This window comes from Schistocerca gregaria, chromosome 4 (assembly GCF_023897955.1).
Source record: "Schistocerca gregaria isolate iqSchGreg1 chromosome 4, iqSchGreg1.2, whole genome shotgun sequence".
Lineage (NCBI taxonomy): Eukaryota > Metazoa > Arthropoda > Insecta > Orthoptera > Acrididae > Schistocerca > Schistocerca gregaria.
In genome coordinates, this window is record NC_064923.1 from 464,246,162 (window position 1) to 464,270,066 (window position 23,905).

The window sequence follows — 23,905 nt, forward strand, 5'->3', positions numbered from 1 at the left end:
CTCTCTTCGTGTAGTGGCCGCTCCTGTCGTCGTGCGGTCCTAGTCAGCGGGCTATTGGCTGACGTCGTCTCACAGCCTTCTCTGCTGCGTTCATATTCGTGGCGGCGCTTTTCGTTACACTGGAACATTATAACATTATATACTGGATAACGTCAGAAGTTCCGCCCTGCGCATAAACAGGCGAGTAAATGCACTAATCTACGAATACACTATCGCTGGGAATAGTAACTATCGTAAAATACGCAGGAGTAACCATCCGGAGAGAACTAAAGTAGAACGAATCCACAAAAAAAAAAAAAGAACTGTAGGAAAAGCAGAAGCCAGCTTGAGACTCACTGAAATACTTTTTAGGACATGTGATTCATCCACTAAACAATTTGAAAGATGTGTATCTCATGAGTAATGTTTATGTAAGGCTATGTACCATGAGAAATATAAGCATCTTTGCTCCCCTGAAGACACGAGTGAGGCTCATTTTTGGCTACCAGAGGTTGTATAATTGAGTAGAGTTCGGGAGGGTGAGTGAGCCGATGTGCCTCACAGATAATGGAATTTTATTTGATATGTTCCCTACTTTATGACTGGGGTTAAAAGATGATTTTTGAGACTATTTTTATAGTGAGACGATGCTTTTGGAAAAAGGTAAATTTGCACAGAGATTTATCTGCTGCAAGCGCTAGCCGAGTAATTACTGTAGTGTAATGATTTCATTATGTTTAACAATATCTACGTTCTGGTATCCAGGATGAATTAATCAGTCACGTGTTCGTTATTGTAATAGCTTCCTGCCTCCATTGTTAGTTTAAAGTACTTCATCAGAAAAGCAAATAGCGAATTTTACGTAATTTAAATACTGTACGTAAAAGTAACTTTTATGGTGTATGACAATGTTGAGGAAACATCATAGCTCATTTTAGTACGAGTTAGTTCTGTTGCATTTAAAAGATTTAATTTACTTTCAAAATAAAGTTATGTTCATTTACAAATATTTCACTGAAGCTAATATTTAAACGTTAAATGAAAAATAAATCTGGTTAAATTTTCACTGTCACGCCTTGCACTATTGCGTAGACAGTGAACTGCATTTTAAATGAAGGTGACAAATGTTTAATGTACGAACGCAGCTTAAAGTAAAAGAAGATAAGGCAATTTATCACGCAGTGATTTATTTTAGGTCATGCAGTTCAGCACAACATATTCTCACAGTATACAGGCAGAGCAGAGCTAAGTTATACGTTGTAAGGTAAGAAACAATTGTAGGGCCTAAACGAACCTTTTGAGAGAAAATTTCATACAAATTCAGTAGGTACGTTTTCGTTCCAGGGCACAGTTTCAATACGTAACAGTTAAATATTGCATGTGATTGTTTCATGAGAAAGGCATTATGAATGTTACTGATGACCATTCCTCATATTCAACTCATTTACAGATTGTCAGATGCAGTAATTGGTATCATACACACAAAAACTAATTTGCACAGATATGTTCGTGTTTAAAATGAGGGTAGCTAAACTATTCCGTATCAGAATATGTAGTCGGAGTTTTCAGATTGCTAACGAGAGATTTTGACCCCCCCCCCCCCCCCACCCACACACAGTTTCCAATTAACAAGTAAAAGAAGTAAAAGCTTAGAAAGTTTCAATGTGGCTTTGTAAAAATTTGTACGACTCATTCTTGAATGTTGCTCATTAATTTGGGACCCTAACCATGTTGCCTTTTTGGATGAATAGAAATGATAGAGAAGATACGATGAAAAGCGCCATTTAGTTGGCGGGAGAGCATTAGTGAGATGCTCAGCAAACTCCAGTAACAGACGCTACATATACGTTCCACGAAAAGTCGGCATGACATCATCTGCAGCGTCCCTCCTGCGCCAGGGACCACATCAGTTGGACCCTAGACCACTTGAAAGTCCTGACATGATCAGATGAAGGAGTTGGTAAGAGCTGATGGTAGGTTTCGAGTGTGGCTCAGAACCCGCATTGCCGTGGACCCAGTTTGTCAACAAGGCCTTGTGCAAGGTGCTGGTGACTCCATAGTGGTGTGGAGTGTGTTTACATGGAATGGACTGTGTCCTCAGGTCTACCTGAACCGATCGTCGACTGGAAATGTCTATGTTCGGCTACTTTAAGACCATTTGCAGCCATTCATGGACATCTTGTTCACAAACAACCATGCAATTTTTATCGATGACAAAGCGTCATGTAACCGGGCCACAAGTGTTCGAGATCGGTTTTAAGATCATTCTGGACAGTTCGAGCGAATGATTTGGCTTCTCGGATCGCCCGAGGTGAATCCCATCGAACATTTATGGGACATAATTGAGAAGTCAGTTGGTGCACAAAATACTGCACAGACAATACTTTCGCAACTATAGGCAGCTATATAGGCAGCATGGCTTACCCGCCAGGATAGCCGAGAGCGCTAACGCGCTGCTTCCTGGTCTCGGGTATGCGGGCCGGCCCCGGATCGAATCCGCCCGGCGGATTAACGACGACGGCCGGTGTGCCAGTCAGCCTCGATGTGGTTTTTAGGCGGTTTTCCACATACTACTAGGTGATTACCGGGATGGTCCTCACGTCCCGCCTGAGTTACACGACTCGCGGACATTTGGAACACACTCACACTATTTCACGATTTACACTAGACGCAGACCGCTAATTACGTCCTGGGGAGTATGGAGTGGCGGCAGAAAGGGCATCCGGCCACCCCAATAAAATTATCCATGCCAAATCCGTACTTAAACCTGCCGACCCTACGCACAATGCGGGATAAAGGCAATAGTAAAAGAAACAAAGGTAGGCAGCACGACTCAATATTTCTGCAGGGTACCTCCGTAGAGCTGTTGAGTCCATGCCAAGTCGAACTGCTGCACTGAGCTGGGCAGACGGAGGTCCGATAGGATATTAGGAGGTACCCCATGACTTGTCATCTCAGTGCAGGACGCTGCTTGATTCGCTGATGAGTGTTTGGAGATAGTGTGTCGCGTGTGGCCTCGGCATATGGTCGTGTGGCACGGGCCGGCCGCGAATGTAGTCGCGTCTAATGAGGCTGCGCGCCGCCCACGGCCGGTTCGCCGCCGGCCGGTTGTTAACCCGCTGACCCTGTGGCGGTGGCGGCAGCAGCAGCGGCGCGAAATTAGCGCCCAGGTAGCGCCGGAGGGGCGTGGCTCTGCTGATGGGCTGTGCCGTTAAACAACGCTCCTCTCTGCCAGCGGAATGGACCGACCGACACGCAGCACGACCCGCAGAGGTGAGAAACTGAACGGCGCCGTTCCGCAGGGTCCAGTGCTGGGACCAGTTTTACTTTACTACTTCGGCGTCAGTAAATGAGCAACAGCAATAACAGGGGACAATATAAAACAGTTGGCATCTCCATAGCACTAATGAGATCCCTTACAAAGGATGCTTTAAAAAAGTGCTGTACCTATTGGAGGTAGCATTGGTTGATACTATAAGAAAAGTTGCTGTACTGACGAGTCCGGAAGGCAATAATTGCTGAAACGTGGACCGTTTTACTTGTGATAAATAATGTGTAGTATTCGATGGTGTAGGCAGTATTTAAGTGATCGAGCCCAGACGCCCCTCTTTCACTGATTCCTATTTCCTACTCTTTGCCGGCAATTGCCCTCTACGACAGTCTGCAGCAAGTCGTCATGGATTCCACCTCTCCACCTTTTATTTTGTCTACTAGGGGTCTTCTTTAGCGTGGAGTCAACCCCATGGACTTCAAAGGCCATCGAAGTTGGTCCATGCATTTTGCCCATAGAAGCCATTTGTTTCTCGTCAGTCTTACAACATGTGAGCTCTTCTGAATCTCACAAAGGACAGAAGTATGCACGATGCAGCATTCTTCAGTGATGCCATGCTGTACCAGACCACAGACCTTTCTTAAGATTTTCCGCTCGAAAACCAGAAGATTATTCAAGTCCTTTTTCCGGACACTCCGAGTTTCGCAACCATACTGCCCTACGGGTTGGAACAGTGTTTGTACAGCTAGAGTTAATTGACGGACTGCTAAATCTGGAAAAGAAAAGAAAAACAAGTAGACTGAGGCTGCATTACGATAGATTTCCTGCTTAGATTCTCGCGTTGACCTCTGCCTCACACGACAAGTTTTATTTTTCAAAGATCGCCCTCCCCCCTCTTCCCATCAAGTTTCGATCACCAGTGGGTGGAGCAGGTCTTTGAATGTATCCTGGTCGTCACCAGATACTCTGTCTTCTATTCATTCACCAGCGGACCGATCTTGCTCGCTGCTTCCTCCACCCTTTTGCTTGTCTGCCTTAATTCTTCCGTAGATTTGGACAATAGGACTAAGTCGTCGGCAAATGAGATATGTGCGATTTTTTCACCTTTGACTTCGGTCCCTCGCACAGTGTTCGAAAATTAGATAGAAGTGCTCGAAACGCGTTGTCCCATGTATGAAAGAATCTAACTGACAGAGTGACTTTATTAACTAGTTGAGTACGCGGCTTTGCCCATGTATGTATTTATTCCAGTTATATTAGCCCATCTCCTTTTTAACCCTCACTCCCCGCTACCTACTTCCGCCCCACCTCTGTCCATCTGCTCCCCCTATCTATTCCCATCTGCTCCTCGTACTTTTCTCCGTCCACGTCCTCCTGCCACTGTCTCTGTCCATCTCCTCTTCCTTTTCTCTGTTTGTCCATCTCTTCCTCTCTCCTTTTGTATCTCCGCTGTCACACCCCACTCCGCCGTCCAGAGTGGCCGAGCGGTTCTAGGCGCTACAGTCTAGAGCCGCGCGACCGCTACGGCCGCAGGTTCGAATCCTGCCTCAGACATTGCCGTGTGTGATGTCCTTAGGTTAGTTAGGTTTAAGTAGTTCTAAGTTCTAGGGGACTGATGACTATAGTGCTCATAGCCATTTAAACCATTTCAACATCCCACTCCATTAGGAAGTTCCTGGTTCTTACCTCCCCCCTCCCATCCCTCCCAACACAGTACCTCTTAACGTACAGAAAGTGATATTAAGTAAAATATTTGACACATGTTTGTACACAAAGTGCATCTGTACCTCTAGCGAACTTCACCCTGCAATTTCGTTATCACGGAGCTAAATGATTATGACGTCATGTCTCCTGAACTATTAGTCAAACAGTGACAATTTTGCACGTACATTCAATCCTATATGTAGACACCTTCTGCGGAATTCCTTGCGAATCGAGTCACTAATAAAGAAGTAATAAATTAAAACGACATGCATGGTGTGGCAGTTTTACTGCATGAGCAGTAAATATTTAGTAAGCGACAGAAATTTTTCCTGTCATCATTTTGTGTGTAGGGGGGAGCGGAGAGGGGAGGGAGGAGGAGAGGGGGGCGATGAGCGAGAAAATGCCTCGTAAAGGTTTGAAATTATGTGTAAAGTTTGTTGCAAGTCACTAAAGGCTCTCATTCTCAAATACTGGACGAATATAGTCCGGCTAATTTGATCGTCGTCAACTATACTTCTCTTTCATGAATACTCTGCAAATCACATTTAAGTGCCTGGCACAGGGTTCACACTCACACCCTCCACCTTGTCCGCCCCCCGGTAGCTGAGTGATCAGCGCGATACTTCGTCAATCCTAAGGGCCCGGGTTCGATTCCCGGCTAGTTTGGAGATTTTCTCCACTCAGGGATTGGGGCGTTGTGTTGTCCTAATCATCATCATTTCATCCCCACCGACACACAAGTCGCCGAAGTCTACCCGACGGGAGGCGCTGGTCACACGAGATTTACATTTTCCCTTCACTTTGGGAGGTAGATGGTTCTTACTCCCACAGTGGTTCTTCCCAGACACTAAGTGGTCCACGTTTATAATACGTATAGATAAACCATCACTGACACAACTGCAGGCTTTCCAAGAGCATCGACTACGGTGCTCCAACCGCTGACCGGTTGGCAGTTCCCTCTCTACAGACAGAAAGCGCCTCAACAGCTTCTCTCTCACTCGTGCCAGTCCAATAAATTCACGCCACTCTTTTTGCCGCATGAACAGAATCTCTCGCACTGTTTTATCGAGACCAGAAGCAGCGTGTGGTCGCAGCTGGTAGCGGGAGTCCGCCGCCGAAGCAAGCCGGCCTGCCGGACGAACCGACGGCGTCAATCGGCGTGGGCGGGCGCGGCTAATCTAAAGCAAACAATCTGTATGCGGCCGTGGGCGGCGGCGGGATCTGCAGCCGGCTGTGCCGGGGTCGCGGCACCGGCGCGTGGACCCCGCGTCGCGTCGCCTGCGCTCTGCCCGTCCGCACCTCGCCGGCACTCCAGACACGCATGTACAGACGACAACGGGATATGCATTACTCTCAGTCTCCCCTCCCACCAAACGTCCTTCTGAACTGAAAGCCCTCGACGAAGGAATAACAAGTTTCCTAACATTAGAGGAATTATGTATTTCTCATCTGTTTCTGGTTCCAACGGTTTAAATGGAAACCGGAGCATGATGGTACACAAATTTCCACGTGCTTTGCCAGAGGTGGGAATTAGAGTAATCACACACGCACGCACACACACACACACACACACACACACACACACACACACACACACACACACACAAACTTCGAACCAAAATATCATCTAATCCGAAAATTTTGCAGCGCTAACTTACATGAAACCGAAAAAGTGCCAAGGCGCCCCGTGACGCGCCATGGCAATTCACTAATGAAATGCACCACTGGCCATTAAAATTGCTACACCAGGATGACAAATATATTATACCAGAACTGACACATGATTACATTTTACATTTTCACGCAGTTTGGGTGCATAGATCCTGAGAAATCAGTACCCGGAACAACCACCACTGGCCGTAATAACGGCCTTGATACGCCTGGGCATTGAGTCAAACAGAGCTTGGATGGCGTGTACAGGTACAGCTGCCCATGCAGCTTCAACACGATACCATGAAGCAAAGCAAGCGCTGTATCATGTATAAGATACAGAGGCGAGCGAGTGCACGGGACTTACCCTAGTTCACTGCTAGTAGCGTCACGTCATCGTAACGCGCCTGCATATAGTATTGCACCACATTTAACATAAAAGTAAAAATTAAGATTTGTGTGTAAAACTTTGTTAAAGTATAGTTCTATGTAATAATGTTTCAGGTAACAAATCTTAATGTTATAAAATTAGTAGTTTACGTAAAATTCACGTTTTGAAAGAAAAATAGGAGGCGCTAAATAATGACGCTAGGAAGCCAAAATTTGGTGAGAAGGTGCAGTAAGAAGTCATTAATGAGTGGTGCTGGTTTCCAAAACCATAAAACTAAAATTGACTCCAGAATCCGCGTTTTTCGGAAAAATCAGAGGCGCGAAATAATAGAGCTACAATATTGAAAATTGGTAGGATGCTTCAGTTCACCCTAATAATAATAATGGAAATACCACAATCAGTTACCTCTTCTAGTTTTTTAGTAATTTAGTAAAAACTACTTTTGTGAGTAAAATGTACATAAGCATTATAGATTAAGTACTTTAAATTTTAATGATAAAACAAATTCTTTAAGACCAATGATCAGATAGGACAATTAACAAAGCTACACCAAGTTTTAGTCTTGTAGCATAATTAACAGCTGATACAAGTCTTGATAAAGCTATGGTTCAGAGGTAACAATCTACCATTAGTTCCATTGTAAAAATTCTAGAGAGTAAAGTTTTAATTTTAGCGGGCTGAGATTTTCTACGTGCTTCTGTACTGCTCAGATGTATGTATACAAAAATTGAGAAGTTTGTAAAGCTATTATTAAATGTGATATTTAAGATTATGTGCCTGAGATAGCGATCATTTGGAGGCCGCAGGCATCTGCATAGGAACGGAAAGAACAGATGCTCTCTTGGCGGTACGCGCCGGAGCTATATAAAAAGAGCGGCAGAGGCAGTAGGAAGCTCACTCCGCATTAGACCAACGCCTAGTCCACGCGAGCTTAACGTCCGATCGCGCCTCGCCTCGGGTGACGTCATAGCGGGCTGTGACATGCGCGTACTTAGCAATGTAAACGGACATTGAAAATCGCGAGGACTGTACACCGTCCTGGATCGTTTAGACTTCGGTAACAAACTGTTATTGTGCCGTCCGTGTGAAGTATAATTCCGCGTGGCAAGTGGTGACTAACTCCACTTTTAAGGCGAGCATTAATCCTTTTTTTTAACATTATTGCGAACTATTAATAGAGCACCGTTAGTTAGAGTAATGAACTATTCGGGAGGAACTTGCTGTAGAAGTCGCCTCTGAACTATTAAACGATTGGCTGAATTAACAATATTTAATGTCTTTAGCATTTTCAGAAGTTTCGAGTAATTTGTGTGAGCCTTTAAGATAATAAAATCTTGTTTGGAACTTTAAATTTTATTGAAGCAGCCCTAATCCCGTGAAGAACTATGGATATTTTTCGTTTAGCTGGGCTGTACAGGAATGTGGCCGTGCAGACTGGGAACTAAGGTCAGTAAGTTTCCCTTCGCTTTCTGACTGGCCACCAAATTAGTTGCCAGGCTCGCGTGATTTAAGGTGGCAATGTTCAACTTTCATTCAACATTAAACAACGACTTCTTCGCCGTCCCACATATGTTGCATCGGCAATAGTCTGTTACGTGAAATGAACATTCAAACAACTCATTCGACAACTTCTTCGCCGCCCCACATATGGTGCTTATCGACCGGGAAAACTGAATTAAAAGCAAATAAAAGTGCTCGATGTGTGAAAGCGATTGGTATAAATTAACGAACTCGGTAGGCAATAACAGGACACTGAATTGAACTAGTGTGGGAACAGTGTTACCAGTAAAGGCGGGTGTAGTGTATAAACAATAAGTGTCTACCGCTGTACGTTGGTTAGTGACGATGGTGAGGAAGGCGACGATGCTGGATCGCGGCTGCCGACGGCGATGAGACTAAAGGAAGACGGTGCGTCATCGCGGAGCTGCGCTGATCTGCGAGACAGCTGCCGGCTGCGCCGAGCGGTCAACGGTGCCTTGCTGCCCCCCCCCCCCCCCCCCCCCCCCTGGAGCTATTGCAGTAGGCGATTCCTGTGGCGGTACTCGACGCTACAGCTGCTGCTGCTGCCTTCAATACGTCGCGACGCGTCGCATCACGATTGCTGGTACACCGCGACGACATCATTCGTCGAAATCAAGCATTTAAGTTAAGTCAAAGACTTTTAAAATATTTATTAACTGCTGCTAACAAACTAAAAGATATGGAAAGTAGTGTACATTTCAGAAGGGAACCGGTCTCTGACCAAGAATCCTCAGGATCAGGAATTGAGTTTAATGAGGATGGTTCCATTAATCCCTCAAATATTGAACTAGAACGTAATTTGTCACCAGTAAATTATGACTTTAATTTAAATGAGAGTGCAGGGATGCAATCAATAAGTGAAATAGAAGTCAAAAGGGAGCCAGTAGAGTTGCTAACTTTGTCAGGTAGTGAAACTGAGCTCAATATATCTCCAGCTCAGTCAAGTCAAGAGATACAAAGTATCAAGGTAGAAGCTCCGGATTGGATGCAAATACTGTTTGCCAAACTCGAATCAAACCAAAATAAAATTGAGGCTAAAATTGAAAATAGTAATAAAGAGTTGGAGAATAAAATTGAGGTTAGTAATAAAGGGTTGGAAAATAAAATTGAGGCTAAAATTGAGGATAGTAATAAAGAACTAAAAGAAGAACTGCAATCAAAATGGAATAGTTTGAATTATAAGATAGATGCTATTCATCATGACATTCAAGTAAAAGTAGGGCAACAGTTAACTAAAATGCATAGTACTTTCAAATGTGAAATAGATCAAATTCAAAAAAATTATCAAGAGGCAGATGAACTTTTGGAAGTGAGGTTGTCCGAAAGATTGAGCAACGAGTCCAAACTTTGCTCTGACAAAGTTAAAGAGGTACAAATTAAAGTAGATACTTGTCAAAAAAACATTGAGAAAGTAAAAGAAACCTGTACCGAAATTCGTGGTGCAGTGGAACAAAGATGTTCTGCCAGGATAGAAGCAGTAGAGTCACAAGTAGAGGAATTAAATACTAACATTGCTAACCTAGAAAATAGAGTAACCTCTGTTAATTCTAGTCATTCTACTGTACAGCATGTGACTTCAGTTGACGCCGCTTTTATAGGGTGTCGACAGTTTTTGCGCTTTGATCCTGATAAGTACATTCACCCTCTTGAATTTTGGAATGACTTTGAGGATGTTCTCCCCAACACTTGGTCAGAAAGAGAAAAAATTTCATTTATAAGAAGTCATTTGTCAGGTGATGCTTTGCGATGGTCAGCGGATGTAATGATCAAATGTAAAACTTTATCTGAATTTAAGTCTGCATTTCTCAACGAATACTGGTCACATAACAAACAAAATGATGTGTTAAGGGAATTCTGGAGTGGTAAGAAGTTTTTCCCAGGGCGTGAATCAGTAAAGGATTTCGCTAGGAAGTGGGTTTCAAGACTGTCACATTTGACAGAAAAGATGAAGCCAGATATGATCATTATGGGTTTAGAAGGTAAGCTGCCGTGGTACTGGCAGAAGAGGATCATTTCCGCCCCTAGAGATAATATAGACAAATTTATTGAATATCTGGAAAGAGTGGAAAGAGTAGCTGCTGCTGAGGAGCAGGTGCAGCAGAATAACAAATCTTCTAACAATCACGTACAAAATAATGGAAACGTGAACGTTAGAAATATGGAAGTTAGGCACACCAAAACAAACTATCGAAACCAAAGCCGTGGCAGAGGAAGAGGGGGTAGATACTCACCACGCTTTCGTAACAACTACTATGACGAAAGTGGAGAAGTAAATACTATGCCATTAAGACAAGAAGGGAGTCATGATGCTACTATATCTAGTGGTGTCACAGATGAACACAACAGGCCGCGTGTGGGAAACTAAATCCCGTCTATGAGGAAACTGGCGCTCACCAGGCGGTAACAGTAACACAGCCAGTAACGGAAACACAGACAATCAGCCAACATACACAGACAGACAACATGGATGACGAAATAAATACAGATAATACCAGTGATGTGTTAAGCCACTCTCACAAAATAGTGGATAGTATTTTGGATACACTAGAAAAATGGGTCAAGGAAGAACAGGAACTCAAGGTAGATAATGGGGAAGAAATAGATAATGGGTTTGAGTCTGATGGGAATAATGATGAAGTAAAAGCTTACATCTTCGATGAAAATGGCAATCTAAAAGCTGAAGTAGAAGTAGCAGAAGTAGAATCAGTACTGCAAAACTTTAGAGAGGAGGAAATGATGAATGAAGGGGGTAGAAATAGTAACGAGGTGAAAGAATCTAGTAGCTGTGTAAACGTGCCACAAAGGGTTGAAGGTGACGACATTCTTATGAACAGCAATATTGCGCAGGGACGCAGTTGCTCAGAGGTAGAGGATAGTTTGGCTGATGTGCAGCAAACAAAAGTAGAAAAAGTCGTCAGATGCTTCGATTTAAAGTTAGTGGACAGATTAGAGAAAGCAGCTAAGATTATAGAGCATGATGAGCCCCAGGATGTAAATGTAAATGTAATTGCAACTGATCAGAATTACTTTAGCTGGAAGAACATAGAACGAGATTTATTAGACGAGGTGTGTGAGCAACCTGTTCAATGTAAAATAACTCACCCTGTTATCAAAGTAAACATATCAGGAGTCACTGTGCGTTGTCTGCTTGACAGTGGCAGTGAAGCAAGTGCTTTATCACAAACATTTTTTGACACCATACCCAATAAAGAGAAGTTAACAGTTATGAAAGTAAGTGGCTTAAAGATTATAGGTGCTACTGGAAAAGTCTCTAGACCAGTTCAACACGAAGCTTTGATACCCATTGGTATAAATGACGTAGTAATAGATCATCCTTGTTTGATTGTGCTAGGCTTAAGTGTTGATATGTTGATTGGTACTGATTTCTTATCAAAGTACCAGGGAAAGATCAATTTTGATCAGAACAACTTAATTTTAACTTTACCTGACTCTAAAGTGATAAGAGAGTCTTTTATAGGAAGTCATATAGGCGGTAGTAATGAAACTTGGGAACTGCCTATTAGAGTAATAAAGAATAAAGGATACTTGCAGGAAAATTTGGTTTTCAGTGAGAATGAGGAAAGTGCTAAGGTTGAAGAGAGACACATCCTAAAGGAATTTAAAATTAACAGTAATTAATTACTGTAGGGAGTCTGCCACTCTTTGGCGGATACACGGTTTGGCGTACCGTGCAGTCCCAGCTGGGTGAAACTTTATTTCCTTTTCAAGTTTCATTCCCTTCTTCTGGTCTATCATAACAGGTAAGAATCACATATGTCTTCATGTTGTATATATGCTATTAGGTTTTAAGTATTCTTAGTAAGGATCTACCTAGTGAATGGCAAAACAAAAGTCTGAGTACCAATAAGAGGCAAACATGGCTAAAATAAATAAATTAAAATATTTCATGTAATTGTAAAGGGTTAGAAACTACAACTAAGAGAGACACTTTGCAGTATACGAAGTACGGTATGAATATGAATAATCCATGAGATTATGCAGAAGGTAGTATGTTGCTAGAAATAAGGTTGTCTGAAGGAAAACAGCGTAAGAAGGTAATGCTCATAGAGGCAAGCAATGGCGTTTTAGAATTAAATAAATGGAGATGTGTGGAAGTGGTGTGAGGATCGCACCAAATATATAGAAACAGGACGTCAATAGGCTGACAAAAGGAAAAGGGAGAAAGAAGTGGAGAAATGAAGTATTTTGAATCTGGAAGAAAAGGGAGAAAATGAATAAGGTGAAGAAGTGAAGTAAGTAAATTGAAGTAAATGATGTAGGATTAAAGAATAATTCCCTCACGTCTCGTGAAATGGTGAAAAACGCTAAATCTTGCTTGAGGCAAATAAATAGTTAAACAGACAACAGAAACACACAAATATTGGAAAATGCAGAAATTTGGAATCGGTATACTGAAAATAACTAATTTCTTTAGTAATTCATACAATAAAGCAAAGTGCTGGTCAGCAAATGACTTCTTTGATGAACTAATCCATACGATAATTAAGCCAGAGTACATTAAAACTAAAAGGTTACTCAATTTTCTAAGTTGAAGCAAGATCTTAATATATTAATTTGCTAAAAGAATTTTCACTATTTAGGAACCTAAAATATTATTTATGAAAGAAGAAAGTAGGAGCTATTGTATCAGATACGACTTAGTGCTAAATGTCTTTCTGACAACTTCACAATTAGTAAAATAGTGCCAGAATATAAACTATAAAATGTACTTTGTCCTACCTTAGATATAAGTTGAAAACAGAAACTTAGACTGTATTGTCTGTTTCTCAGGGACATGCAGGCTGCATGAATGACTGACAACAAGCGGTAGGGAGATTGGAAGTAGAGACGCAAACCACAGTGAATACAATTTCCTCCCACAATTTTGTCAATCAGTGAAATTAAATGAGTGTTACAATAGGACACCCACCACAGTGCCGAGTATTATAGTAAAAGAAAAATGTGAGTGCGTTGCAGAGATAAAAGTCGTGTGTATTTTCTTTTTCAGGAAGAGACTGATTTTAAAGAAAAAAAAATAACTATTTTGTAACCATTGAAAAATTTATATTTCCATGTAAATGTATGTAAATAATTTGTGAATGTCTTCTGTACTAGGTTTTCTATGTGTATATGAGTATGGTTATTTTGTGTATGTAGTAATAAGGAATTTCCTAAGAAGAAGCAACTTAAGTTGAAAGAGGTATACTAAAGTAATCCATCGCTTGTTTGTTCTTTTAGAAATTTAATTTTGTTCAAAAATAGATTTTCACGAAAATTAAAAAGGGGGTGATGAAGCAAAGCAAGCGCTGTATCATGTATAAGATACAGAGGCGAGCGAGTGCACGGGACTTACCCTAGTTCACTGCTAGTAGCGTCACGTCATCGTAACGCGCCTGCATATAGTATTGCACCACATTTAACATAAAAGTAAAAATTAAGATTTGTGTGTAAAACTTTGTTAAAGTATAGTTCTATGTAATAATGTTTCAGGTAACAAATCTTAATGTTATAAAATTAGTAGTTTACGTAAAATTCACGTTTTGAAAGAAAAATAGGAGGCGCTAAATAATGACGCTAGGAAGCCAAAATTTGGTGAGAAGGTGCAGTAAGAAGTCATTAATGAGTGGTGCTGGTTTCCAAAACCATAAAACTAAAATTGACTCCAGAATCCGCGTTTTTCGGAAAAATCAGAGGCGCGAAATAATAGAGCTACAATATTGAAAATTGGTAGGATGCTTCAGTTCACCCTAATAATAATAATGGAAATACCACAATCAGTTACCTCTTCTAGTTTTTTAGTAATTTAGTAAAAACTACTTTTGTGAGTAAAATGTACATAAGCATTATAGATTAAGTACTTTAAATTTTAATGATAAAACAAATTCTTTAAGACCAATGATCAGATAGGACAATTAACAAAGCTACACCAAGTTTTAGTCTTGTAGCATAATTAACAGCTGATACAAGTCTTGATAAAGCTATGGTTCAGAGGTAACAATCTACCATTAGTTCCATTGTAAAAATTCTAGAGAGTAAAGTTTTAATTTTAGCGGGCTGAGATTTTCTACGTGCTTCTGTACTGCTCAGATGTATGTATACAAAAATTGAGAAGTTTGTAAAGCTATTATTAAATGTGATATTTAAGATTATGTGCCTGAGATAGCGATCATTTGGAGGCCGCAGGCATCTGCATAGGAACGGAAAGAACAGATGCTCTCTTGGCGGTACGCGCCGGAGCTATATAAAAAGAGCGGCAGAGGCAGTAGGAAGCTCACTCCGCATTAGACCAACGCCTAGTCCACGCGAGCTTAACGTCCGATCGCGCCTCGCCTCGGGTGACGTCATAGCGGGCTGTGACATGCGCGTACTTAGCAATGTAAACGGACATTGAAAATCGCGAGGACTGTACACCGTCCTGGATCGTTTAGACTTCGGTAACAAACTGTTATTGTGCCGTCCGTGTGAAGTATAATTCCGCGTGGCAAGTGGTGACTAACTCCACTTTTAAGGCGAGCATTAATCCTTTTTTTTAACATTATTGCGAACTATTAATAGAGCACCGTTAGTTAGAGTAATGAACTATTCGGGAGGAACTTGCTGTAGAAGTCGCCTCTGAACTATTAAACGATTGGCTGAATTAACAATATTTAATGTCTTTAGCATTTTCAGAAGTTTCGAGTAATTTGTGTGAGCCTTTAAGATAATAAAATCTTGTTTGGAACTTTAAATTTTATTGAAGCAGCCCTAATCCCGTGAAGAACTATGGATATTTTTCGTTTAGCTGGGCTGTACAGGAATGTGGCCGTGCAGACTGGGAACTAAGGTCAGTAAGTTTCCCTTCGCTTTCTGACTGGCCACCAAATTAGTTGCCAGGCTCGCGTGATTTAAGGTGGCAATGTTCAACTTTCATTCAACATTAAACAACGACTTCTTCGCCGTCCCACATATGTTGCATCGGCAATAGTCTGTTACGTGAAATGAACATTCAAACAACTCATTCGACAACTTCTTCGCCGCCCCACAACCACAGTTCATCAACAGTAGTGACTGGCGTATTGTGACGAGCCAGTTGCTCGGCCACCATTGACCAGACGTTTTCAATTGGTGAGAGATACGGAGAATGTGCTGGCCAGGGCAGCAGTCGAACATTTTCTGTATTTAGAAAGGCCCGTACAGGATCTGCAACATGCGGTCATGCATTACCTGCTGAAATGTAGGGTTTCGCAGGGACGAATGAAGGGAAGAGTCACAGGTCGTAACACATCTGAAATGTAACTTCCACTGTTCAAAGTGCCGTCAATACGGACAAGAGGTGACCGAGACGTGTAACCAGTGGCACCCCATACCATCACGCCTGGTGTTACGCCAGTATGGCGATGACGAATACACGCTTCTAATGTGCGTTCACCGCGATGTGGCCAAACACGGATGCGACCGTCATGATGCTGTAAACAGAACCTGGATTCATCCGAAAAAATGACGTTTTGCCATTCGTGCACCCAGGTTCGTCGTCGAGTACACCGTCGCAGGCGCTCCCTTGTGTGATGCAGCGTCAAGGGTAACCGCAGCCATGGTCTCCGAGCTGATAGTCCATGCTGCTGCAAACGTCGTCGAACTGTTCGTGCAGATGGTTGTTGTCTTGCAAACGTCCCCATCTGTTGACTAAGGGATCGAGACATGACTGCACGATCCGTTACAGCGATGCGGATAAGATGCCTGTCATGTCGACTGCTAGTGATACGAGGCCGTTGGGATCCAGCACGACGTTCCGTATTACCCTCTTGAACCCACCGATTCCATATTCTGCTAACAGTCACTGGTCTCGACCAACGCGAGCAGCAATGTCGCTATACGATGAACCGCAAACGCGATACGCTAGAACCCGACCTTAATCAAAGTGGGATACGTGATGGTACGCATTTCTCCTCCTTACACGAGGCATCACAACAACGTTTTACCAGGCAACGCCGGTCAACTGCTGTTTGTGTATGATAAATCGGTTGGAAACTTTCGTCATGTCAGTACGTTGTAGGTGTCGCCACCGGCGCCAACCTTGTGTGAGCGTTCTGAAAAGCTGATCATTTGCATATCACAGCATCTTCTTCCTGTCGGTTAAATTTCGCGTCTGTAGCACGTCATCTTCGTGGTACAGCAATTGTAATGCCCAGTAGTGTATTAAATGCTGTGACTAACTGGAAGTCACGAGTTGGGATTTTTTGTGATCTCAAAGGCTTTTGATTGTGTAAATCATGGAATACTTCTAGATAAGCTCAAGTACTGTAGTATGAATGGGACAGCGCTCAAATGGTTTAAATCATTCCTAACTGGAACAATACAGAAAGCTGAAATAAGCAGTTCACATAATATGCAAAAAACTGGTGGTTTCTCAAACTGGGGAACAATCAAGAATGGGATGCCACAAGGTTCAGTCTTGGTCCTCTGCTGTTCTTAGTGTATATTAATGACTTGCCATTCTATATTATCGAAGATGCAAAGCTGGTACTTTTTGCCGATGATGCAAGTATAGCTATCGCACCCAACACACAGGAATTAACTGATGAAATTGTAAACGATGTTTTTCAGAATACCATTAAGTGGTTCTCTGCAAATGGGCTCCCATTAAACATTGACAAAACACGGTATATACAGTTCCACACAGTAAATGGAATGACACCATTAATAAATATAGACTTCGATCAGAAATCCGTAGCTACAGTAGAATATTAAAAATTTCTAGGTTTATGCATTGATGAGGGGTTGAACTGGGAAAAACACACTGAAGATCTGTTGAAACGTTTGAGTTCAGCTACTTATGCTATTAGGGTCATTACAAATTTTGGCGATATACATCTCAGTAAATTAGCTTACCACGCCTATTTTCATTCTCTGCTTTCGTATGGCATCGTATTCTGGGGTATCTCATCATTGAGGAAAAGAGTGTTCATTGCACAAAAGTGTGTAATCAGGATAATTGCTGGAGCTCATCCAAGATCATCCTGCAGACAGTTATTTAAAGAGTTAGGAATCTTCACTGTAGCCTCACAATATATATATTCACTTATGAAATTTGTTATTAACAATCCGAACGAATTCAAAAGTAATAGCAGCGTACATGGCTACAACACGAGGAGAAAGGGTGATCTTCACTAACCAAGGTTAAATCTAACTTTGGCTCAGAAGGGGGTAAATTATACAAAAGTCTTTGGTCACTTGCCTAGTAGCATCAAAAGTCTGACATATAGCCATATAGCATTTAGAAGGAAATTAAAAGAATTTGTGAATGGCAACTCTTTCTACTCATTAGATGAATTTTTGGATATAGTAAGTGGGTAATTCCGCCCCCCCTCCCACCAAATAAAAATATTAAGTATCATGTTATATTTTGTGAAATGTAATATCTTGTATAGACACATTTTATTAACTTGACACGTTCCACATCATTACAAAGTGTCGTATTCATTATCTATGGAACAAGTAGTAATCTAATCTACAGGGTGAACCATAACTCCACCGACAAAAATTTCAGAGGTTGGTCAGGAGCATTTTCTGAGTATTTTGGCGTAAGAGACCCGGGATTTCCGGTGGCTTGTCACAGAGTAACTGCATTTAGTTTGATTCATTGTTCTCATTTATCTTTGTATTAGTATTGCACCGATAATATCTGCATAAGAATGCAAAAGTCGGCGGTATGTGAAGTGTGTCATTTTTCTAAATATTTGTTCCATTAACTTGTGGTACTTGTTGTTGACAACAGTAAAGCCTACTTTACTGCAGCTGAATTAGTTGTTTGTCAACTGAATCGCACGGAAGAGGAGTTCAACGACACTATGCTGAGATGTTTTCCCATCAACGCAACCCCATTACACACCTTTTGCATCTGTTTAAGACTTGTTGCAGTACTCTGTGTTTCGTATTACAGACTTTTCCACTGTTGTGAAAGTACTCTGCCATAAAGAAAGCTAACTGGGTTGACAAACTGATCACAGCTACATCTTTATTTTGTAATGAGCCGCCCCAGACATCGAGACTCTTAAACCAAAATACTCTGAAAATATCCCTGAACATCCTCCGAAATTTTGTGGCCCAAACAATCACCCACTCAGAATTGGAGGTTTTCCTTTCTAAAGGCTCGTGAGGTAGCAAAATTTTGATTTAATGTAATTTTTGACCGATACTAAAAATTTAAAATACTATTGGACTCTACTCATTAACAGGTGTAATTTTACGTTAAAGATGTAACGTAGTAAGTCAAGTATTAAAGATAGAAGCTGTGCATGTGTCTTGACGCAGGGCAACTCACTGTGCACGAATTATCCAAATTTCAGAATGAAAGCATTTGGCGACTTCCAAGAAACTTTAAACATAATTTAAAACTATTTTCTAAACTTTTTTCTCTTAAAACCCCCAAAATGACAATAATAAGAAAACATTTTATCGCTTACTAAATGTTATTCACGCACTACAGCTTCAGCATCAAGCATGTCCTTTCAGTCTATGATTTGTTTCAGTATTAACTCTATTCGTTACACATTTTGGAGACAGTACCCACATACACCACTGAATATACCTACATAAAAAAATGTGTGTGAAATCTTATGGGACTTAACTGCTAAGGTCATTAGTCTCTAAGCTTACACACTACTTAACCTAAATTATCCTAAGGACAAACACACACACCCACGCCCGAGGGAGGACTCGAACCTCCGCCGGGACCAGCCGCACAGTCCATGACTGCAGCGCCGAAGACCACTCGGCTAATCCCGCGTGGCATACCTACACAATTATGTCATTCTGCGACACATAATTTAGGAGAAAACCAGCGTCTCAGAAAAATGTAAATTGTTCGCAATATCGGTTGTATAAATATCCACGCAATTAAAAAGAACTGTGTTGGAAGTTTGAAGCTGCTTTATAGGTGGGAGATCAGTTCTGTAAGGATTCGGAGACGGCAAGAAAGAGCAGAGTCAACAGATGTTCAGTTGTTTTCCATCGTTTCATCCGAGAATATCTGAGTATAATCGTGGTAAGAAATACCTTCGGAGGTGACGTGAATAGTGCTTGCTGTGTTTAAATGTAGTCGCTTGTGTCTCCACAGTAATTGCTTCGCTCGGTAAATCCTGCAGGAAACCGCGGAATACGATCTGCAAGACTGCGAAAAAATCCGCGCTTGCCGTTTTGTTTGCCCGTAGGCGGCGCGTCAGAGATAGAAAGGGGGCAGTTTTGGCGTGGGCACGTGGGACAGGGTAATCACCATAAAGTGCCGGGCGCCGCCTTTATGATCGCATCGGGCAACGGTCCCCGATTATGAGAGGGCGATTTACTTGCATTTGCATAGCACTCCGGACCGCCGACACACTCCAAGTGCCAGTTCTTCAGTGACAAACGGTCAACTTCCAGAAAGGCCTGTCCCACGCAGGCAAATCCCGTCACCGTGTGCTTGACGCAATCGAAGACAGCCAATGCTGAAATATATTACGCTTCTCGAGGATGAAGCACTTCAGATCCTCATTCTCGACTGCAGGGAATTCGACCAATAAATGTCACTGCTGAGTGCACGACATGTCATGAGCCCCAATGGAATCACTCGCCAATAGCTAAGGCGACGTCTACCGCCGCTATTGCCAACGTCAAATTGTAAAACAGAATGACAGATGGAACGAATAAATTGGATTTTTCAGGTTGGAGCCTTGCCTCAAGCATTGGCATGTGTTTTAAATTCGCCTTACATTATGTGACGTATAGTGCATGATTACAAATATCGATATCAGTCTATATAATAGGTGATGAGATGTTCAAATGTGGCTGCATGGCCGTACTGAGTTGACGGATGTATTCCCAGAAACCAGTCGGTAAGCACGGGAGAGCAGGCGCTACCAATATATCCCAAAACGCAGCGCATAAAAAGAAGTTTTTTTTCTGAGGCTCGTACCTCGGTTCTATTCGTGACAGAAAGGTAAGGTGAAATGTTTTGGATAGCCCTTGAGCCTCTCCTGCTCTCAGTCGGCAGATTTGATATCCTATTCCCCTTAAAAAAAACTCACAATTGTACTGGGTGGGATTAGTTGCGACGAGGAGAATAAGACCACTTCAGAAAATTTGCACTCCTTATTGCCTATTAGCTAACAACTTTCTCTTTTGTGTGATGCAAAATGTATGAAACAGAAAAGTAGTAAAGACAAGAGACAAGCAAGATAGTACACATTTCTTCTATCCTTAGGTCCCAGCATTTTTTTTCTCTCTACTCTTGCTACATCTTTACACGGTGTGCTTTTCTTCCTGCTAAAGAATCTATTACCTCATCAAAGTTCGTCAAACGTTTTGCTGAATGAAAAATCAATATGTCGTTGTCTAACACTGAAAAAGCTGTTAATACGGATAGTAACCCAAGACTGGTGTGGTTTGTCTATTTGATTACGTCTGTTTTGCCACAGTCTGCTAGATAAAACGGATCGAGATTTTCCAGTATTGCAGCACACGCCAAATAAGCGAGACTGTTTTGGACAAATGGTCATTTTTTGTACCTCATTTACATAAATAACACCACAGAGAGTAATTTACGAAGTACCAATCAAATGCCTATTAGACGTACTACATGCAGAAAGTTTTGTATTAGGAAATAGTTTCACATTTCATTCATACGCTCCAGTTTCTCAAGCACGAGATCGAAAACTAGTAGTACGATATTTTTACATAAATTTGGAATTGTCATATTCTGCCTTATAATTGTGATGTCCCCGATTCTTCTCCTTCCTCGTTCTAACAAACGATCTTGTCATCACTAATTCTGTAATTATTCCTGCCATTGTCAAAACTTGTCCTCCAGTTAACTTCACCAGCTGCCAGGATCACAGGTACAGTTATCCCGCGTTTATTATCCGGTTAGGTGTTATTACGTTTTCCACGCTGTTCCGAGAAAAGAACTTGAAGCGGCTGCTAACCGGGCACTGTGCTACTGCTAGTGCAGCGATCTGGCAAACTTTTTTCTGTCTTTCTAGATACACCGAGAAGATAACAAGTAATCTTTCGTATCTGTTATTCCTGTTAGTCGTTTATTTTCATTCTGGTAATTTGAATCTATGGATATCGCTAATAATTATAACAACGCTGATCACCCAATCAACCACATAAACAGCAATTGGCTTTCACTCGTTCATGTTTATTCGACTCAGCACATACAGCCCCGTCCTCTTTTGTCTTTTTTTTATTTCTAGATATTACGGGGATTCCCCTGGCAGAGACATCACGTACACTATGCACACATTCGAAAATCAACTTATGATTCGTTCAAAAATCAACTTAGAATGTTGAATACATTGTGGGAGTGAAGAATAGTGATTTACCACCAAAAGGAGGTTCTTACTCATTGGTCTGAAGATGACCACAGTTGTGGTCGAAACCGGTCACCGGAATAAATAATTTGTGATCAAGATTGTTTTTGATAGTAAACTTAGAATGTGTTCAAAAACCAGCTGGGATCATATGAATACTCGATATACCAACGTGCGCTGGATGCTAGGCACTTTCTTAAACAAGTTTTTTACCTTCAAGAATACGAATTTGGCGAACGCCGAAAATGCCGTCCGGGACAGATATCCCGGTTTGCCCCCCCCCCCCCCCCTCCCCCCTTAGATCTGGGTCTGATGAGTCGAAAGTTAGGGCACGGCCTTGCGATGAACGCAATAATCTTGAAAGTGGTCTACTCACAGGAATCGAAGAACCACGAGACTCCGTCCCACTGACTGGCAACGCACACGGACGCCGTCTGGACAACCAACAATAGTGAGAACATCCACGGCGACGCCATTGTCACTCAGCACTATGTAGTTCAGGTCACTACGTTATCCACACATTGTCGAAGAATCACCGACAACAGCGTTCCTGCGGAAAGGGACAAATCTTCATCCGTACTTTGGGCAGCGGAAGGTATCACACGAGCTCTCGCGATCGCGGCAGCCAGCGGTCGGAAGTCGAGGGAGGTGGGTACGTGACACAACGATCGAGCGAACGTCCGTCCGCGGCGGAGGCCCGAGCGGCACTGGGTGGGGAGGGCACAGCCCGAGTCGCGAGCCTCTCGCCGCCCGCTGCACGCTGCTCCGCTGCGGCGACGCGCGGAAACAAAAAACGGGGCACGCGCTGCCTGCTACCTGTGGCTGCGGATGCGGCGCCCGGCGATCGGTAATTTCTGGCAGCGGCTGCCCGCGCGGAACGGGCCGGCGCGACTTTGCGGTAGCAGCCCGTAAGGTCCCGCCGCTGAGTGGCCTTCCGCTCGTAACTGTTGCGGTCCGCTGTTGCTTGCCTGAAAAAAAGAATCTGTAGCGGGTTTGTAATGACGACCGTCGTGTTCACACTTTGTAGCCGTTCTTCCTGGTTTTTCTGTTCTGATTATGCCCGCAGCTGAATGGCCTGAGTGCCAATCGGAGGGCTATAGCTCCATATCCGACAACGCCAGGGATTGTTTTTTCCTTGGTGGAAAGACTGGAACGGGTTGTAATCAGTGACATAAGACCAGTTGAGGAGCTCCTAGAACAGGGGTTCCCAACCTTAGGCCCTTGAGTGCGGTTAGACATTAGCTAGTATGCCCACCCTTTCCCAACCCCCACACCACCCCATCCCCACAAAGTATTTGCCCCCCCCCCCTCATATTATCACCAACTTTAGCAACTAACTAGACTGTAGAATGAAAGGCTTTTCTTGGAACACCTTTATTTTTAAAATGATGGAAGATGAATGATACATGGTTTCGAGAGAGAGAGAGAGAGAGAGACAGAGAGAGAGAGAGAGAGAGAGAGAGAGAGAGAGAGAGAGAGAGAGAGAGTGTATTAGAATGAAAGACGAAGGAATGCATAGTGCATCGCAAATGCTACACACAGCTCCTTCTCGGACAAGAAAGCTAATTATCCACCACAGTGATGGTAGACACTTGTTACAAAACATACTTCCCATACATTATTCCACTCCATTGCTTGACATGTACACTGCAACCCTATTTACCCTGAAGCGCCAAAGAAACTGCCTATTCAAATGCGGAGATATGTAAACAGGCAGAATATGGCGCTGCGGCCAGCAACGCCTATGTAAGACAAGTGTCTGGCGCAGTTGTTAGATCGGTTACTGCTCTTACAATGGAACATTATCAAGGGTTAAAGTGCCTTTGAACGCGGTGTTATAGTCGGCGCACGAGCGATGGGACACAGCATCTCCGGGGAAACGATGAAGTGGGAATTTTTCCGTACGAACATTTCACAAGTGGAGCGTGAATATCAGGAATACGGTAAAACAAATCTCCGACATCGCTGCGGCTGGAAAAAGATCCTGCAAGAACGGGGCCAACGCCGACTGAAGAGAACCGTTCAACGTGACAGAAGTACAACCCTTCCGCAAATTGCTGC

The 23,905-nt window shown here is 42.6% G+C and overlaps 1 protein-coding gene across 2 annotated transcripts in view; it reads right to left on the bottom strand.

Annotated features, from left to right (window-relative positions):
- The window catches only part of LOC126266752 (laminin subunit gamma-1), a 1,057,862-nt gene that overhangs the window by 289,572 nt on the left and 744,385 nt on the right, over positions 1–23,905 (bottom strand). The window contains exon 1 of one of the 2 annotated variants that reach the window (XM_049971255.1): positions 22,221–22,554. The exons of the other annotated variant lie outside the window; for it this stretch is intronic. Coding sequence (XP_049827212.1) covers positions 22,221–22,320 — 100 coding nt within the window. The 5' untranslated portion in view covers positions 22,321–22,554. Of the gene's footprint in view, positions 1–22,220; positions 22,555–23,905 lie in introns of those variants that run through there. 2 annotated transcript variants of the gene reach the window in all.